General features: G+C 45.4%; 1 protein-coding gene across 3 annotated transcripts in view; it reads left to right on the top strand.

The window, feature by feature from the left end:
- LOC110538970 (collagen, type V, alpha 3a) overlaps positions 1–19,340 on the top strand; it is a 79,811-nt gene that overhangs the window by 13,652 nt on the left and 46,819 nt on the right. For 2 of the 3 annotated variants that reach the window (XM_036938396.2, XM_036938397.2), the window contains exons 2-12: positions 471–638; positions 2,780–2,993; positions 3,533–3,695; positions 11,271–11,393; positions 13,279–13,686; positions 14,665–14,784; positions 14,928–15,047; positions 15,644–15,697; positions 15,909–15,950; positions 16,306–16,368; positions 19,042–19,116. In XM_036938396.2, the coding sequence (XP_036794291.2) occupies positions 471–638; positions 2,780–2,993; positions 3,533–3,695; positions 11,271–11,393; positions 13,279–13,686; positions 14,665–14,784; positions 14,928–15,047; positions 15,644–15,697; positions 15,909–15,950; positions 16,306–16,368; positions 19,042–19,116 (1,550 nt within the window). The remainder of the gene's footprint in view (positions 1–470; positions 639–2,779; positions 2,994–3,532; positions 3,696–11,270; positions 11,394–13,278; positions 13,687–14,664; positions 14,785–14,927; positions 15,048–15,643; positions 15,698–15,908; positions 15,951–16,305; positions 16,369–19,041; positions 19,117–19,340) is intronic. The other variant, XM_036938398.2, reaches the window with a different exon arrangement.

Genomic DNA, 19,340 nt, shown 5'->3' with positions numbered 1-19,340 from the left:
CCCCGGAACAGAAGGCCACCTGCAGGACTGCTGCTTTCAGCACTGAGTGGGCCTGTCTCTGTCTCCTCTAATCCCCCTCACCACACACACACACACACACACACACACACACACAGGTTCCCACCAGCTCCTCCGAACTGGCAGTTCTCTCTGCTGTAAAGAACACAGCCTTCCACCACTAAGTGTAGCCAGACAGCCAAATATCATATCGGTGACTGTACTGGTTGAAAACAACATGCTTACAGCTGCTGTGAGAATCCTAAGGTCCAAAATGATGATGATTTAGTTTTTCCCTCAAATGTCTGAATATCATAAGCGGAACTGAACAGAAATTTGGACAGATAGCTTATAAAAATCTGTTCGCTTGGCTTTAGTTTCAGTACAAGGTGTGAAGACATCATATTTCTCATATGAAGTATGTGTTATTGTATCACTGTGTACTGACGTGTCTCCTTCTCTCTCGTGTGCAGCTGATCCCATCGATGTGCTGCAGGTGCTGGAGCTGTCGGACCACATGGAGGGGGTGTCCATGGAGGCTGGCCTCTGCACCAGCAGGAAGGACATGGAGGAGACAGACATGGCCTATAGAATAGACAAGAAGATCCAGCTCAGTGCACCCACCAAACAGCTCTTCCCAGGTAACAACAATCTGTAGAGATGTAGTTCACATCCAATGTGTCTGGGTTATGGTGTATGTGTGGTAATTGCAGTGAATCCTAAGCTTCACTGTAACACAACGGACCTGACTGTTCTCCCTCTTCTCCATGGGCGTAGTTCTTAGGGTGTAGTAGCACAGGCCATTATTATTATTCATTGAAGTTCAGATGTGTGATATTGTTATTTTGGGAGGGGCAGTGTGTCTTGCCAGTGTGGGAGTCCCCAGGGTGGTGTGTCAGCCATACAGTCAGTCAACACCTACTGTGTTCTCCACTGTATGACTGACTAATGACTAAGTGTATGACTGACTAATTTACTGACTGTATGACTGACTGTATGACTAACTGTATGACTGCCTGTATGACTGACTGTATGACTAACTGTATGACTGACTGTATGACTGACTAAATTACTACATGACTAACTGTATAAATGGGTGTATGGCTGACTGTATGGCTGACTGTATGGCTGACTGTATGACTGACTAAATGACTATATGACTAACTGTATGACTGACTGTATGACTGACTAAATTACTATATGACTAACTGTATAAATGGGTGTATGGCTGACTGTATGACTGACTAAATGACTATATGACTAACTGTATGACTGACTGTATGCCTGACTGTATGGCTGACTGTATGACTGACCTTATGACTGTATGGCTGACTGTATGACTGACTGTATGACTGTATGGCTTACTGTATAAATGACTGTATGACTGGCTGTATGACTGACTGTATGACTGTATGGCTGACTGTATGGCTGACTGTATGGCTGACTAAATGACTGTATGACTGACTGTATGACTGTATGGCTGTATGGCTGACTGTATGGCTGTATGACTGTATTACTGACTTTATGGCTGACAATTTGACTGACTGTATGACTGATTGTATGGCTGACTGTATGACTGACCGTATCACTGACTGTATGACTGACTGTATGACTGTATGACTGACTTGAATATTATTTAATTGGATACAGAAATTGCATCCTGCCAGCAGGACACCTGTCGACAACTTCCAGTGAAATTGGAGGGCGCGCAATTCAAATAAATAATCATAACAATTATGGATATTAAACATTTAGGTACATACAAGTGTCTTATATCGGTTAAAAGCTTAAAGTCTTGTTTATCTAACTGCATTGTCCGATTTACAATAGGCTTTACAGCGAAAGCATGCCATGCGATTTTTTTGAGGATGGCTCCCCACATCAACATATTTTTCCACCGGCACAGGCTTCATAAAATCGCAAATAGAGCTTAAATTATCACTTACTTTTTGAAAATCTTCCTCTGATTTGCAATCCAAAGGGTCCCAGCTACAACATGTATGGTCATTTTGTTAGATAAAACCCTTCTTTATATTCCAAGTCGGCGCTGTCGATTTGAGTAATCTACTCGTTTAACATACAGAGAAAGGAATACAAAAAGCTACCACTAAACTTTGTTAAAACAAGTCAAATACGTTTATATTTAATCCTCAGGTACCCTAAAAGGTAATTAAACTATCATATTTCATACGGAAAGAAGTATGTTCACTAGGAAAGCAAAATTATCATGTGCGCGTCCTCTTCATCGCACGCGTACAGACTGATATCCAACTCTGGCTCCTAGTACTAAAACTCAAAGTTCTTCCTCGATTGGGAAGAAACAAGCCTGAGACCTTGAACAAAGACTTTTGAAATCTAGTGGAAGCCATAGGAATTGCAATCTGGGAACTGGAATTGCATATGCCCCTATGCTTTCCATTGTAAGAGCATGGGCTCTCCCCAAAAAATTCTGGTTGGTTTTTCTTTGGATGTTTTCCTACCATATCAATTGTGTTATAGTCTCATACAATATTTTAAAGTTTCTAAAAACTTCAAAGTGTTTTCCATCCAATGGTACCAATTATATGCATTTCCTGGCTTCTGGGCCTGAGTAACAGGCAGTTTACTTTGGACACGTCAGTCAGACAGGAAGTGGAGAAAAATAGACCCTAGCCTGAAGAAGTTATGTATTTTTACAAAAAAAACAGTGTCGTGAGCAACATTATTTTAACACATCAGAGAACAACAGAGTAGAAAAGGTCAACCATATCATCCACAACAATTGTTCCTCCTTCCCCCCCAGACTCGTTGTTCCCTGTGGACTTCTCCCTGATGACAACAGTGAGGGCAAAGAAGGACACCCAGTTCTTCCTGCTGTCTGTGTATGATGGGCAGGGTGTACAGCAGCTGGGGCTGGAGGTGGGCCGCTCGCCTGTCTTCCTGTACGAAGACCACCAGGGACAGCCCTCCCCGGAGCTCTACCCCATCTTCAAGAAGATCAACTTGGCTGATGGAAAGTAGGTACTAACCCTGGCCTGATGTCCTTGGCTCTTGACGGGGACTTCTTCTCAAAACCCGAACTCTGTAGCCCCTGATTTATGATTGACACATATTGTCATGATTGGGTGAGATTCACCTGCATCGTATCATTTGGTTGGCCATTGGGTATCACCGTTACCTGACCCAAAATATGCAGTTTCCTCAGTATGTGATTTCACTTGGCCATACTTAAACGTGGCACACGCATCTCACACAATGTGCTTGACCCTAAGTGTCCTGGAGCCATAGAGGACACACATAGATCACGTTAGTACCATAGAGTTCTTGGCTCACAATACAAGGTCAATGGCTTGACTTGACCCTGTAAAATACTACAATGTGATTCAATGCATTTGACCTTAGAAAACCCTTCCTCAGAATACTGCATACAGGTGGTGCCTCCTTCTAACTGAACCCAAGTGACCTACATTCAACCTGACACTTCATATTGCTACTTCTGCATTATAAAGATATCACTACACTGTACTAATCCATCTCTACCTCTCTGTCTGTCCAGGTGGCACAGAATAGCCTACAGTGTGGAGGGCAAGTCAGTCACCCTGTACCTGGACTGTGAGAAGGTGCAGACTCTGGAGTTACTGAGAGGGGACAATCCCCTGGTCAGCACGGAGGGGGTGATCGTGTTTGGAACACGACTACTGGACGAGGAGGTGTTTGAGGTAGGACACCAGGGCGAGGGAGTCAAATGGATCTCCACGCCGTCTTATTCTAGGCCAGGTCCCAGGCTGATGTGGTGTTGAGTCCCAGGTTGTGTATGTCGTTGTCCAACTGGTTGGATGACCTGGTTCTCGGTCTTCCTCTTGGGCCTGGCCAGTAGGGGGATGATTCCTTCAGTATAATGGCAGGCTCCAGAGGTGGGATTGTTCTGACCAGGTGGCCGAACAGTCGGAGGCACGAGACTCTGACCAGGGAGGAGACGGGGTTGGTCCATCTTTTGACGTATTGTGGAGTTCTGGATTTAATTTTTTTATTTTTTTTATTTCACCTTTATTTAACCAGGTAGTTGAGAACAAGTTCTCATTTACAACTGTGACCTGGCCAAGATAAAGCAAAGCAGTGTCGACACAAACAACTACACAGAGTTGCACTTGGGATAATCAAACGTACAGTCAATAACACAACAGAAAAATCCATATACAGTGTTTGTAAATGGAGTAAGATTAGGGAGGTAAGGCAATAAATAGGCCATAGTGGCAAAATAATTAAAATGTATCATTAACCCCCTGAGTGATAGATGTACAGATGATGAATTGCAAGTAGAGATACTGGGGTGCAAAAAGCAAAAAAAATAACAATATGGGGATGAGGTAGTTGAGTGGGCTATTTACAGATGGGCTGTGTAAAGGTACAGTGATCGGTAAGCTGCTCTGACAGCTGATGCTTAAAGTTAGTGAGGGAGATATGTCTCCAGCTTCAGTGATTTTTGCAATTCGTTCCAGTCATTTGGCAGCAGAGAACTGGAAGGAAAGGCGGCCAAATGAGATGTTGGCTTTCGGGGTGACCAGTGAAATATACCTGCTGGAGCGCGTGCTACGGATGGGTGTTTCTATGGCAACCAGTGCGCTGAGATAAGGCGGGGCTTTACCTAGCAAAGACGTATAGATGGAGCCAGTGGGTTTGGCGCCGAATATGTAGCGAGGGCCAGCCAACGAGAGCATACAGGGGCTTTGGTGACAAAACGGATGGCACTGTGATAGACTACATCCAATTTGCTGAGTAGAGTGTTGGAGGCTATTTCGCCCAAGTCAAGGATCGGTAGGATAGTCAGTTTGACGAGGGTATGTTTTGCAGCATGAGTGAAGGATGCTTTGTTGCCAAATAGGAAGACGATTCTAGATGTAATTTTGGATTGGAGATGCTTAATGTGAGTCTGGACGGAGAGTTTACAGTCTAACCAGACACATAGGTATTTGTAGGTGACGACATATTCTAAGTCAGAACCGTCCAGAGTAGTGATGCTAGTCGGGTGGGCAGGTGCGGGCAGTGATCGGTTGAAGATTATGCATTTAGTTTTACTAGCATTTAAGAGCAGTTGGTGGCCATGGAAGAAGTGCGGATGTGGTCGCGCCATGCGATGCCTAGTATGCGGCAGAGGCACTCGGAGTCAAAGGCGTCCAGGCAACATGTGAGGTCCAGGGTGAGTGTCCATGACGTGTGAGGTCCAGGGTGAGGGTCCATGACGTGTGAGGTCCAGGGTGAGGGTCCATGACGTGCAAGGTCCAGGATGAGGGTCCTCACGCTGTGGGGGGGTGTAGTCTTCCCCAGTGATAGTCCACCTTAGAGGTTGCCTACCTTAGAGGCAGCCTTGGCTTCATCAGCAAGGGTGTCATGCCACTTCTGTTTGTCCCTTATTCTTATCTCGTAGTTTTCAAGATGGTCCAGGGTCAAGTCAACCTGGTCCGTCTGAGTAGAATATCATTTTTGTTGAGGTTTCGCGGCAGTAGCTCTCCGGTAGCTTGCTCTGGATGTGGTATCAAATACTGGGATCATCTACACTGAGTGTACAAAACATTAGGAACACATGCTCTTTTCATGACATTGACTGACCAGGTGAATCCAGGTGAATGCTATAATCCCTTATTGATGTCACTTGTTAAATTCACTTCAATCAGTGTAGATGAAAGGGAGGAGACAGGTTATGTGTATGTGTGCCATTCAGAGGGTGAATAGGCAATACAAAATATTTAAGCACGCTTTTGAACTCGGGATGTGGTAGTAGGTGCCAGGCACACCGGTGTCAGTGTGTCAAGAACTTCAACGCTGCTGGGTTTTTCACTCTCAACAGTTTCCTGTGTGTATCAAGAATGGTCTATCACTCAATGGACATCCAGCCAACTTGCCACAACTGTGGGAAACATTGGAGTCAACATGGGCCAACATCCCTGTGGAACGCTTTTGACACCTTGTAGAGTCCAAGGCCCGACGAATTGAGGCTGTTCTGAGGGCAAAGGGGGGTGCAACTCAATATTAGGAAGGTCTTCCTTATGTTTTGTACACTCAGCGTATATGAGCCGTTGCCTGGACAATAGCGAGAGTAGGTTAGCACTCTGACTTAAACCCTAATGCAATATCCCTACTATAAATTCTACTTGTAGCCCTGAAGAAATTATTTTATTGAGGCATGAATGAGATGCTCTAAAGCCACAACGGACGAGATTAAAATAACCATTATTTCCATGTGAGCTTAATTCATCAAATATGTCTGTTAAACCAGTGAAGATATTTACTTGCTTCATATATTAGCTGAATATTCTGACATGAACCCGCAGGGGATCCCGATCCCACTAACCTTGTTTTAACTTGGATGACTTTCTCTTCTCATAACCTCATTTCTGTCCCGGCCCATGCAAATGAAAGAGAAGGCACATTCCATCACATACTCCACTAATTGTGTTCAGTTTTGAACATGCAGGCTGGAGCAGTATGTATTGTTGCTGTAAGCTTTAATGGGGTGTGAATGGGAGGGGGCGGAGAACGGTTGAGAGTGGAGCAGCAGGTAGGGGAGGACTAGGTTGTTTGCGGAAGGCAGTGGGGGGTGGGGGCAGGTACTGTTCAGACATGATCTGCTCTGGCCACATCTTTTCTACTGTGATCAAATACCTGGAAATGAAACTCAACATTTGTATTTGTATGAGTGAGTTTGGATGTTTTGGAGAGTGTGTGGTGCTAGATGTGTTGACATTTGAACAGACAGCTTTATATTTTGACGTTTCAGAGTGTGCGTGAGTGTGAACATGTGTCAATGAATGTGTGAGTGTTGTTCATGCCTGCTGATTGGGAGGATTGATCTTGTGGGAAGAGGAATTTCCCAGTCGTCAGTGTTTATCCCTACAGCGACACTCGTCAGGGCTGCTGTCCTCATCATTATCCCTGAGTAGCTGTGGAGGGCAAAGGTCACATATTTAATGATGGCTTGGGTTGTTTGAGCTAGGTGAAAGTGTTTGGAGAAATGACCACGTCATTATGGAACCTTAAAATTGAAATGGACACTGAACAGTGAGTTATGATGTGTAGTTAAATATGTGAATAATATAGTGTGTGTGTGTGTGTGTGTGTGTGTGTGTGTGTGTGTGTGTGTGTGTGTGTGTGTGTGTGTGTGTGTGTGTGTGTGTGTGTGTGTGTGTGTGTGTGCCATACATATGTGCTTTCAAATCAAACAATAAAAAGATAAATGAATTCCAAGTAAAGCTCATATTCTTTTATTTTCATTTCCCTAACCCTGTTCCATAAGTCATTCCCAATGTCTCTCCCAGGATAGTGTGCAGGCCTAGTCCATTGTAATTCCAATGCAGCTCCACTCTTAATTCAGTAGCCTCCAGCATAAAGAGAGCCGAGTAGAGCAGCAGTCCTATCTCTGCTCATGTCCGCAGACCCTGAGACACAGAGAGGGAGAGTAGGAGGGGGTCACAGAGCACACACCATCCCATCTCTCAGGCCCCTCAGGGTACCATCCCAACACAGACTTTGCATACTTGAGACATTGGAAAAGTACAGAGGAAGGGTTATTATCTGGCCCTAATGGGTTAATGTGCACAAACTTCAGTCTTCTTCAGTCTTCCACCCTCTCAGAACCAGGTGTCCCCTGATGTTCTCACGTAGACAATAACTATACAATCTCCCTCTAGCCAAGCCCCCACACAATAACCTCCACTTCCGCTGATGGCTTAACTTTACCTCAACTGCTTCTCCTACTCCATAAGTAAAACTTAATAGCCTCCAATGCAATTAGGTTCCTCCTCCCGCTCATACTTTAACAGACACCCCTCTATCTCCCAAATAAAACAGTCTTCTTTCTCCAATTAAGCAATGCTTACCCTGAACATTCCTTACATAAAACAACTGTAAAGAGCCATTTTCACCCCAACCCCATCTTTCAAAACATCCCATTTATCATTCCTCAGGCTGCAAAAAAAAACATCCCTTTGACGTCTTTATGACTAATACCCGTCAATTATCAACATTCTCTTTAGCATTCTCTCTGCTCTGCTCTCTCTGAAGAGCCTAAGTGAGTCAGAGGCCAGCTCATGTGTCCCATGTTGAATGGCTGTGGGTCAGGGTTGTGTTGACCTGGATGAGGCTGGTGCTGGGGGAGAGGTTAGAGGTTGGCCTTGTTCGCAGGCCCGTTCTGTTCCCAGGACCTGGTTCTGTTCCAGGAGGGATCCAGAGGGCCAGTGTTCCGGCCCAGTTCCCCCAGCGTGGGAGAACATAGCGTGGGAGCTTGGGGACGGTGGTCAGCCCCTAATGCCTCTATTGCTTCCAGATTGCCTTCAAATGACTGTTGGTGTTGTTTACACACGTGCAGAGCCACGGACACAAGAATGTACACGTAAATACTGTACGCACACACACACACATACTAAAGCAATCATTTAACTGTCCACAAGTCTGAATGGATTATCTGGGCTCTCTGTGGGCTGTTTGTGTGTTTTTTCCACGTCTAACACTTAGATATGATCCAGCCCAGTGTTTATGTGTGAACAACATCTGACTGTGTCTGTCTGTCTGTCTGTATTAGTCATTGTATTATTGAGTAATCAGGCCTCTTTAGAAAACATTCAGAGTTTTGGTGTTGGTTTGGCTTGATGTTGGGTTGTTATCAAGCGTGTCTTAAAAGGGCAGATTTGATATTGTAAGAGGAATCTCATGGATAGCTGGAGAGATTGGAAATGCTGCATTAATTAGTCAAGCTCTGTCTGTTGTAGATGCATTTCTTCCTTTCTAATGATTGTTTTCAGATGTTTTGACATCTGTTGCCCTGCAGGCTAGTAAGAAGCTGAGTATTTCTTCTTGTTTACTGTAGTGAGGTGAGGTGTAGTCATATTTAGTGCAGTATGTGTTGTTGTTGATGTTGTTGATGTTGTCAAGCAGCAAAGCTGGTAATACCCTATTGTATTTCTTCTGGTTCATTATTATTATACTGGATTCTTCCCCCAAGGAAAATAACATGCAAATTCCCCTGAGATGGTAAGTCTAGGAGGGCACAACTTGGCATGATGGTAACGGCCCGTGGGTCACACCCTTTCATGCAATCCCATGCAAATTTGCCACATTGTGGCACTATAACAAGCGATTGAAAATGCTACATTTTAAAGCTCATGCTACTCACCCTGTGTGACGGAGGGTCATGAAATTTGGTACATAAATACATATAAATCAGACACAGATAATCGTATACAACTTGGTACATATGTTCCAAACATGGTTTAGACTCAACATATGAAAGCACATTTAGATCAACCACATGGTGGCGCTATAACGGGCACAAATTTATATGTCTTGATCTGTTTGACTCAGAGTGATGAAATTTGGCACACATGCTCAGGGATATTAGTCTAGCTAACGTGTAAAGTATGGTTCATTTTGGCACTGTTGGACAGAAAAAAATCATTAATGCAAGCTCATTGGCTCATAGCAGCCATATTGTTTGAGCAAGAGTCCTGCAAAATGGAAGAAGCCACTTAAAGTGGTCAATATCATAAAAAAATAGTTCAAAATACATTCAACTCATATAGCATGAGATCTGATTGATTTTTCGTTCGGATATTTACGAAGCGTGGTAAGGAGTAGAGTACAGCTCATCCTTGGGCAATGTGTCCAATTTGTCTTGATGGTGGCACAGTGGGCCCACAGCTTGAACCCCGGCATTGCTGCTTGCAGCTATATTCATTGTTGCTGTTGTGTATAAACCTGTTGGTCCTATTAGCCCAGAGAGACTGTATAACAGTGCTACAAAGGAGTGTTTGATGAGTCCTAGTTCAGGCCAGTTCTAGACCGTGTTTATGGAGTGAGAGCTCATTAGTGGAGAAGAGATGAAGTCCGTTCACTGTGGCTTTAACAAGGTCTTAATAAGGCCTTAATTGGCTGCTATGAAAGGGAAAAGGGAAAAGAGAATACCACAACTGAATGTATTCAACTGAAATGTATCTTCCGCATTTAACCTAACCCCTCTGAATCAATACCAGCTAACTAGCACCACTGTGTGACTGTGACCTGATGCTGTTTGTTGGTTTTTGTCATCAGCACTTCAGAGGAGGAACTGTATTTTTTATTGAACCTTTATTTAACTAGGTAAGTCAGTTAAGAACCAATTCTTATTTACAATGACAGCCTACTGGGGAACAGTGGGTTAGCTGCCTTGTTCAGGGGCAGAACGACAGATTTTTACCTTGTCAGCTCAGGGATTCCATACAGCAACCTTTCAGTTACTGGCCCAACGCTCTAACCACTAGGCTACCTGCCGCCTCGCTCCCAGACTGTGGTCTAAGTCATCTACCCACATCTACCCTCCTGAGATATTTGCAGCCACTGTAATGTGCTGATAGAGGGATAAGGATGACTCCATGTCTAGAGATGTGCTCTGTGGCTCTGTGGCTCTGTACTGTAATGCTGTACATCTGCTGTGCAGGGACTGTGTAGTCACGAAGCTGACCAGCCGGCCGGCACCAGCTAGGGGGAGCGGGGAGGGATACTGTACAAAAGGTGGAACAGGGCCTTTGATCTTTGGCTGAGAATCTCTCTCTCTCTCTCTCTCTCTCTCTCTCTCTCTCTCTCTCTCTCTCTCTGAAAAGGTGTGGTAGAATTTGATGTTGATTAGGTTTTCATCTCTGGAACATTAACTGTAACCTAGTAGTTTATGTTGGCTAAATACTGTCCTGAGATCTGTGCTCGGTGAGATCTGAGTGAAGCACTAATGAAAAGTGTGTGTGTGTGGGGGGGGGGGGGGTTGGCAAGGTCTGTCTGTGTGTTTATGTGTACACACACTCTGGCCCTCCGGGGCAGGCTGGGGATGTAAAGGGGTGTTTGAAATGGGAGTGTGACAGAAGTATTTGACTGTTATGTGTACACTCAGCACCCTGCTAGAAGCCTGGGAACAGAGGGGTTGTGGGAGCAACAGTCACAGTAGTACTGGCCATTTTATACACACAGGATATTCACATGTGAAACGGCTTCAGCTCTATTAAACACATTCTCTTAGCGGTATGGCAACATCCTACAGAGCATTCTGTTTCCCAGCCATTTTCATCCTGGTCCTCCGAGGCCGTCGCAGTGCTTCTCATAGACTGTCAGAGTGATGTGCTGATCTTTTCTGTCCCTGTATGTTTGTCTGTGAGGTTAACATGATGCTTATATGTTTTTCTGTATGCTTGTCTGCCTGCCTTTCTGGTGTGTGTGTGTGTGTGTGTGTGTGTGTGTGTGTGTGTGTGTGTGTGTGTGTGTGTGTGTGTGTTTTCCAGGGAGAGATCCAGCAGTTGTTGATTCTGGAGGACGCCCAGGCGGCGGCTGATTACTGCCTGCACTACATCCCTGACTGTGACTCTCCCCTGTCCTACAACAGACAGGCCCAGGACCCTGAGCAGGTCAGTACTCCAGCCACCAGGGGGAGACACCCTCTGACATACACACATACTCACACAGTACACACACACTATTCCACTCCCCCTTCACCTGTCTTGTTTTATTATCAGTGATTCATCCACCCAAAATATCCTCTTCAAACTGTAACAGTATTTCTTTATTTCGGTCCTCTTCTCTCTCGGTTTACTTCTCTCTCTACTTCTCTCTCTCTCTCTCTCTCTCTTCTTTCATATATGGATGCAATTAAATCATCTGTTCTACAGTAGTTGATGATGTGGGTTTCTGGCTGCTAGCAAAGAAACCAGGTTGGAATTCCATCTGTAGTTAGTGAACAGGGACACTAACATGACACTCACAACCTTACAACCTCAGTAAAACTGCAAATGAACACGAAGACATGGATTGCATTCCACACCTTCAATAAAACCCAGATGGTCCCTGATCATAATTTAATTATGGAACAGAGAGTGTATTTGTCTGGACTGCTTCAGGGTGCTTTAGAACTCACATAGCGATATTTCCAGTTTTAGTTCTCTCGATGCTGGCTCAGTCAGGGCTCAACATTTCAGAGATACAGTTTCATGTTGAGGCTTTGTGCAGGTCCTGACTACACAGGACAGTGCTGGCTGCTACAGCTGCTTCCTCAGCCCCTTGTTTCTCAGCCAACAGATAAAACGATGAACAAGCAGCATGCATATCAATAGTGTCTGCCAGAGACCTGCCCAGCCCCGCCCTCTGTAGCCCAACCAATCCCAGCCTTGGCCATGTACTGAATCACATGATTTATCACTACCCAGTCTTCTCGGCCTAGGGGCCGACCACCACTTAAACACAGGGAGGCCAGGCCAGAGAAGAATGAGACATCAGTCAGTCAGCATCAGAAGAAGCTCCTCTCCTTGTCTTTGATAGTGAGCCAGCAGCAGAGTGGTGCATCTCTCCCTTGGCAGTGTTGAGCTGCTTCAGCTTGAACACACACAGCCAGGAGCCCCGTAAATCTCACTCTGGCTCTTCGATCTTCACCGTGCCTGCTTGGGCAATGGGATACACTTGGGAGAGATGAGTTATATTATGATGTATGTGTGTGTCTTTATGTTGGAGAAAAGTGTTTTGGGGAGAGGGAGAGAGAAAAGTAAGAGATATTGATTCATGCTGCCCGCAGGGAGATGCTGTCAGGGTCTGTGAGAACAGTGTTCTATGTGTAGCCTCCTACGCCTGGCTGTGTGTCTGTGTATGGGTGTGTCCAATTCCTGGCGCTGCTCCTGGGACTGTCCATCAGTGTCTATCAGACGTAGAGCGTGTTGGCTATTCTAGATCTACAGCTGAGAAACCTGCTCTGTGTGCAAGACCTTGTCAGCATCACTCAATCTACTCACTTTATATCCTCCTCACACTGACCCTGTTTACAAACCATCACAATCTTCTCATCAATGTATTTTACAGACCAGATCTTCAACAACGTTCTCATATAAAGGTCTTCAATAATAGTGACAGATATGGATATGAGTTAAAAAAGGACATAAATTAAATGTATGTGTACATATTTTAACAGCCCAACAGGGTCATAAACACACTGACCCTGACCTCATGAGAAAGTATGTCCTCTCTGTTGACAGGCCAGTGGTAAACAGTGATAAATAAACAGTAGTCTCGTGTGTGTGTGTGTGTGTGTGTGTGTGTGTGTGTGTGTGTGTGTGTGTGTGTGTGTGTGTGTGTGTGTGTGTGTGTGTGTGTGTGTGTGTGTGTGTCATGATCTATGCCTGGCCCTACTGGATGTGTGCATAGTGTCTCTCTTCTCCTGGCTTGTTATGTTTCAGGTATTTCACCATGTTGTTGTTTCTCTTGTTCGTGCCCCACCTCCTCCCTTGCCCCCCCCCCCTTTCATAAAAGACCTCTCAACTTAAACCTGATCCCATGATACCAAGCAACGAGCCGGAGGAGCCAAAGAAACACTCCAAGAAAGACAGGAAAGGCAAAAAGGACAAAAAGAAGCGTGGCAAAAAGGGGAGGGGCAAGAAGGAGTCGAGGAAGAAGAGAAAAGAAGGAGAGGCGGGTCCAGAGGAGGAGGGTTTCGTCCAGGTGTCCACTGTTTTGCCTGAAAACCAATCCCAAGAAACCTACTATCCCACTGAAAAGCCATCTACGATGGAACTGTTCACTCCTGAAGCTATCACCCCATCTGCAGCCCCTGACCAGACCACCATGATCCCAGAGAGGCCCACACACAGGCCTGACTCTGACATTGAGGACACCTCCGTGGTGCCCAGTGTATTGCCTGAGTCAAAGGTCACTGAGGAGGTAGACTGAAAAGTAACAATGCAGCTCCCCACCCCATCCATCCCATCCCTAACAGAGCACTGACCCACTCTCCCAGAATGCCTCATCTACACCCTCTGTCAACCTGCTCCTCTCCTCACTATGGCCTCTAACCTAACCAGCACTACCCTAATCACCTCCTCCTCTTCCAGGACTCACAATGGAACACAGAGAATCCCTGCATCCCTCTAGATCTAGATTAAGTAGAGTATGCAGACAATCTAGAATTTAGACTATGTTTTACACTGTGTTTTAACACATAGACAACTGTGACTCAATTGTCACAATAGTTGTTTATGGGTTGCAAGACATTTAATTGAATCTAGTTGTGTGGATAACACTGGTTCTGTCTTTTGTAGTACCTGTAGTTGAACATACATATCTGAGTAAGTGGTATGTATGAGGTGTTGTGTGTTGTAGTTTTTCTATGATGTCTCCTTGACCTGAGAGTTTATGTCCTTACACAAACCCAGTCCAAACCGTTGGTTTTAAAGCTATACATGTATCCACAACGGTATGCCTCCTGTGTTGCATTGTCTTTCAAAAGTTGTTTTGTCAACAAATTTGTCCCCATGATTGAAATCTCTAAAGGTTATCGTTTGCTACTTTTGCTAATTTGCTGAATTTGCTTATTTTCATACTCTGGCTGTTATGGCTGTCATAACCCATGTCATGCTGCCATCACTACCTGGTTGTGAAATATTCCATCACCATAGAATGATTAATAACACACCCTGAGGCTTGCTACATGTATGACCTGCCTATTCCCATAACCAACACCTGTGCTGCTAACTAGCTTAGCAAACTGTACGCTGTGATAGGCTGTGTAAAATGGAAGCGCTGGGCAAACTCAGTGGAATGGGAAGACAGACAGACAGAAAGACAGTCCATAATGTTGCCCAGTGTCTCCATGGTTTCTGTTACCATGGTTCTGACCTTAAACACACTGGCCTTGTGCAGGAGGAGAGGCTGGACCAAAAGCCCCAGGTGGAGGAGCTCGATGACAACTTCTACCGCGACCTGTACGATGACCTTGCTGTCTCCATGGTAACAGTGGGTCCCAATATCAGCGAGTACGAGGTCAGTTGAATTGAGATTTTTATACTCTGTATGTTCATACGGTGAAGCTGGGTTTTAGTACCACCGTCATGTTCAGTAGCAGCTCAGTTATTAATGTGGTCATTGGATCATGTGATTTACTGGCATGTTGTGTGGACTCGTAGGCTGTAGAGTACGAGGACATAAGTAACGAGACAGAGAACCAGGAGTATGAAGAGTATGAGACGTACGAGGACGGATATGGCTTTGCAGAGAGAGAGGGGGCTGATACCTGGGATGGAGAGGTAGGCCTCATCAATCATTCAGTTCAACTGTATTCACTCAGTGTCACGGTCGTCCTCCTCTTCATCTGAAGAGGAGAGGCGATAAGGATCGGAGGACCAAAATGCGGCGTGGTATGTGTTCATCATTCATTTTAATAAAGAAAACACTGAACACTGAAACACTATACAAAAACAATAACCGAAATAACCACCGTGAAGCTACAAATGAGACCTGTGCTGACACAAGCAACTAGCATAGACAATCACCCACAAACAAACAGTGCAACCCAGGCTACCTAAGTATGATTCTCAATCAGAGACAACTAATGACACCTGCCTCTGATTGAGAACCATACTAGGCCGAAACATAGAAATCCCCAAATCATAGAAAATCAAACATAGACTGCCCACCAACTCACGCCCTGACCATACTAAATAATGAATACAAAACAAAGGAAATAAAGGTCAGAACGTGACACTCAGAGACCGCTGAGACTGCTGTACATGACCTACAACTGCTGTACACACAGTAGGTCATCAATCACCTAACACGTCTGTTCATGTGTCTGTGTCTGTCTGTGTCTGTCTGTGTCCGTCTGTGTCTGTCTCTGCCTCAGGCCAGTGGCAGACCACTGAAAGGAGAGAAGGGAGAGCCTGCCATCTTTGAACCGGTGGGCTTGAGTATTCAGACAGAAAATTGCTCATGGAAATCAATTTTAGGCCCTTAAGATTTTATTTTAGGATTTTTCTGTCAAGTTGGTGTTTTGTTCATATAATCATTATGACTCTATAAAGACGATATGGAGTATTTATGTTGAAATATCTCTGGTATGTACTGAATGTGTTTATATGTCATTGTCATATCTCTGTGATGTTGTGCAGGGTACACTGGTGGAGGGAGCAGTCGGCCCCCCAGGACCAGAGGTAAGACCCCTGCTCATTACCACTACATCACACTACATTGATACTACATTGATACTACATTGAAACTACATTGATACTACATTGATATTACATTGAAACTACATTGATACTGCGTTGAAACTACATTGAAACTACGTTGAAACTACATTGAAACTACGTTGAAACTACGTTGAAACTACATTGATACTACATTGAAACTACATTGAAACTACATTTAAACTACATTGATACTACATTGATACTACATTGATACTACATTGAAACTACATTGATACTATATTGATCTTTTACTCCATTGTTTTGCCCATATTGATACTATGGACCAGTGCTGATTGACTGTGTGTTTATTTTCCAGGGTATTCCAGGTGGACAAGGACCAATGGGCCCCCGAGGACCCAGTGGAGACCCAGGTGATTTGGTGAGTATCCTCCCGGTGGAGTATTGACACATAGTGGACTGTCCTCTGGGACAGTATGACTATAGTCAGGGTCCATAGGGACTGTCCTCTGGGACAGTGTGACCATAGTCAGGGTCCACAGGGACTGTCCTCTGGGACAGTGTGACCATAGTCAGGGTCCACAGGAACTGTCCTCTGGGACAGTGTGACCATAGTCAGGGTCCACATGGACTGTCCTCTGGGACAGTGTGACCATAGTCAGGGTCCACAGGGACTGTCCTCTGGGACAGTGTGACCATAGTCAGGGTCCACAGGGACTGTCCTCTGGGACAGTGTGACTATAGTCGTGGTCCACAGGGACTGTCCTCTGGGACAGTGTGGCTATAGTCAGGGTCCACAGGGACTGTCCTCTGGGACAGTGTGACTATAGTCAGGGTCCACAGGGACTGTCCTCTGGGACAGTGTGACCACAGTTAGGGTCCACAGGGACTGTCCTCTGGGACAGTATGACTATAGTCAGGGTCCACAGGGACTGTCCTCTGGGACAGTGTGACCATAGTCAGGGTCCACAGGAACTGTCCTCTGGGACAGTGTGACCATAGTCAGGGTCCACATGGACTGTCCTCTGGGACAGTGTGACCATAGTCAGGGTCCACAGGGACTGTCCTCCGGGACAGTGTGACCATAGTCAGGGTCCACAGGGACTGTCCTCTGGGACAGTGTGACTATAGTCGTGGTCCACAGGGACTGTCCTCTGGGACAGTGTGGCTATAGTCAGGGTCCACAGGGACTGTCCTCTGGGACAGTGTGACCACAGTTAGGGTCCACAGGGACTGTCCTCTGGGACAGTGTGACTATAGTCAGGGTCCACAGGGACTGTTCTCTGGGACAGTATGACCACAGTTAGGGTCCACAGGAACTGTCCTCTGGGACAGTGTGACCATAGTCAGGGTCCACAGGGACTGTCCTCTGGGACAGTGTGACCATAGTCAGGGACCACAGGGACTGTCCTCTGGGACAGTGTGACCATAGTCAGGGTCCACAGGGACTGTCCTCTGGGACAGTGCGACCATAGTCAGGGTCCACAGGGACTGTCCTCTGGGACAGTGTGACCATAGTCAGGGTCCACAGGGACTGTCCTCTGGGACAGTGACCATAGTCAGGGTCCACAGGGACTGTCCTCTGGGACAGTGTGACTATAGTCAGGGTCCACAGGGACTGTCCTCTGGGACAGTGTGACTATAGTCAGGGTCCACAGGGACTGTCCTCTGGGACAGTGTGACTATAGTCAGGGTCCACAGGGACTGTCCTCTGGGACAGTGTGACTATAGTCAGGGTCCACAGGGACTGTCCTCTGGGACAGTGTGACTATAGTCAGGGTCCACAGGGACTGTCCTCTGGGACAGTGTGACTATAGTCAGGGTCCACAGGGACTGTCCTCTGGGACAGTGTGACCATAGTCAGGGTCCACAGGGACTGTCTTCTGGGTTTGACCGAAACCACAGGTTGACCACAGCCTACATAACAGGTCAGGGATGCTGTGACCTCACTGTGGTCTTGACCGTAACCTTACGAGGCTTAAGGGACTAAAGGACTGGTGATGACTCATGTGTGGGTTTGACCTAATTCTCTCTGTTGGACTGTGTGTGTGTGTATGTGCGTGCCTTTGTGTGTTTGTGTTCCCTCCCTGAAAACCGCCTCGCTCCCACAGACACAAACCAACAGATGCTCAGTCGTCTCTAGTGGTCTAAAGGATCTTTAACCATGTTGTTGTAGTTGAAAAACATGGAGGTCTTCTAGGTTTCACCTCAAATCAAACACATCAAATCAGATCATCAAACAAACTCTTTCTTCTTTCAAAGCAGATCAGAAACAAATGTATAAACAGTGTTCCATAATCCTGCCTGTCTACAGTATTTCATCTTCATTGTTTGTTATGCCTTACAGTATACAACAGTATTCTCAGTGTGACAGATACGGCAATAAAGGTTCCTATTGAGCCTTTGTCTCTGCTGCAGAGAGACTAGGTGATTGACAGTTTGGGATTAGCTCATACCTCTAATTCTTTATGAGGTGCTTATGGGTACATTAGGCTTTTGATAGGGGCATCAAGCAGAAAATCATAAGCTGTTTCCCCTCCTCTCTAGAGACAAGCTAATTGATATGAACCTAAGAGTGAGTGACATGCCCTCTGGAACTGAAGCAGAGGTTGTTTTAACAGAGATTGGATTTCAGGGATCATTCTCATGTGTTTAGCCTTACGTCCACATTGGAACACTCCCACTTATAGGCCTATAGTGTACATACTTGTGCTTACAGGCCTATAATGTACATACTTGTGTTTTCAAGCCTATAATGTACATACTTGTGCATACAGGCCTATAATGTACATACTTGTGTTTACAGGCCTATAATGTGCATACTTGTGTTTACAGGCCTATAATGTACATACTTGTGTTTACAGGCCTATAATGTACATACTTGTGTTTACAGGCCTATAATGTACATACTTGTGTTTACAGGCCTATAATGTACATACTTGTGTTTACAGGCCAATAATGTACATACTTGTGTTGTTCACTGTATAAACCCTCATACAGTCATGACTAAAATCCTCCTCCCTCCCCCTCTCTCTCTCTCTCTCTCTCTCTCTCTCTCTCTCTCTCTCTCTCTCTCTCCCTCTGTCTCTCTCAGGGTCCTCCAGGACGTCCTGGTTTAGCTGGGGTTGATGGGATACCTGGTCCTCCAGGAACCATGCTGATGTTACCAGTAAGACTTAGATAAAACTCTCTTTATTTAAACTTCCCTCAGCTGAACACACACTCATGTTCAGTTCCCATTGACTACGGCTGAATCCCAAATCCCTCCCTTCCCTTCTGCCCTTTCAATTTGAGCGTTCAGGAGAGCCTCCCCCATTTGCACAAGTGTCCAAAAGCTGAGGGAGACAACTGTATTGAAGGTGTAGGGGCTAATTAGACCCTCAGATAGCAGGG

The sequence above is a fragment of the Oncorhynchus mykiss genome, chromosome 12, assembly GCF_057628025.1.
Source record: "Oncorhynchus mykiss isolate SJ-2025 chromosome 12, ASM5762802v1, whole genome shotgun sequence".
NCBI lineage: Eukaryota > Metazoa > Chordata > Actinopteri > Salmoniformes > Salmonidae > Oncorhynchus > Oncorhynchus mykiss.
This window is presented reverse-complemented; position numbering and strand designations above follow the sequence as displayed.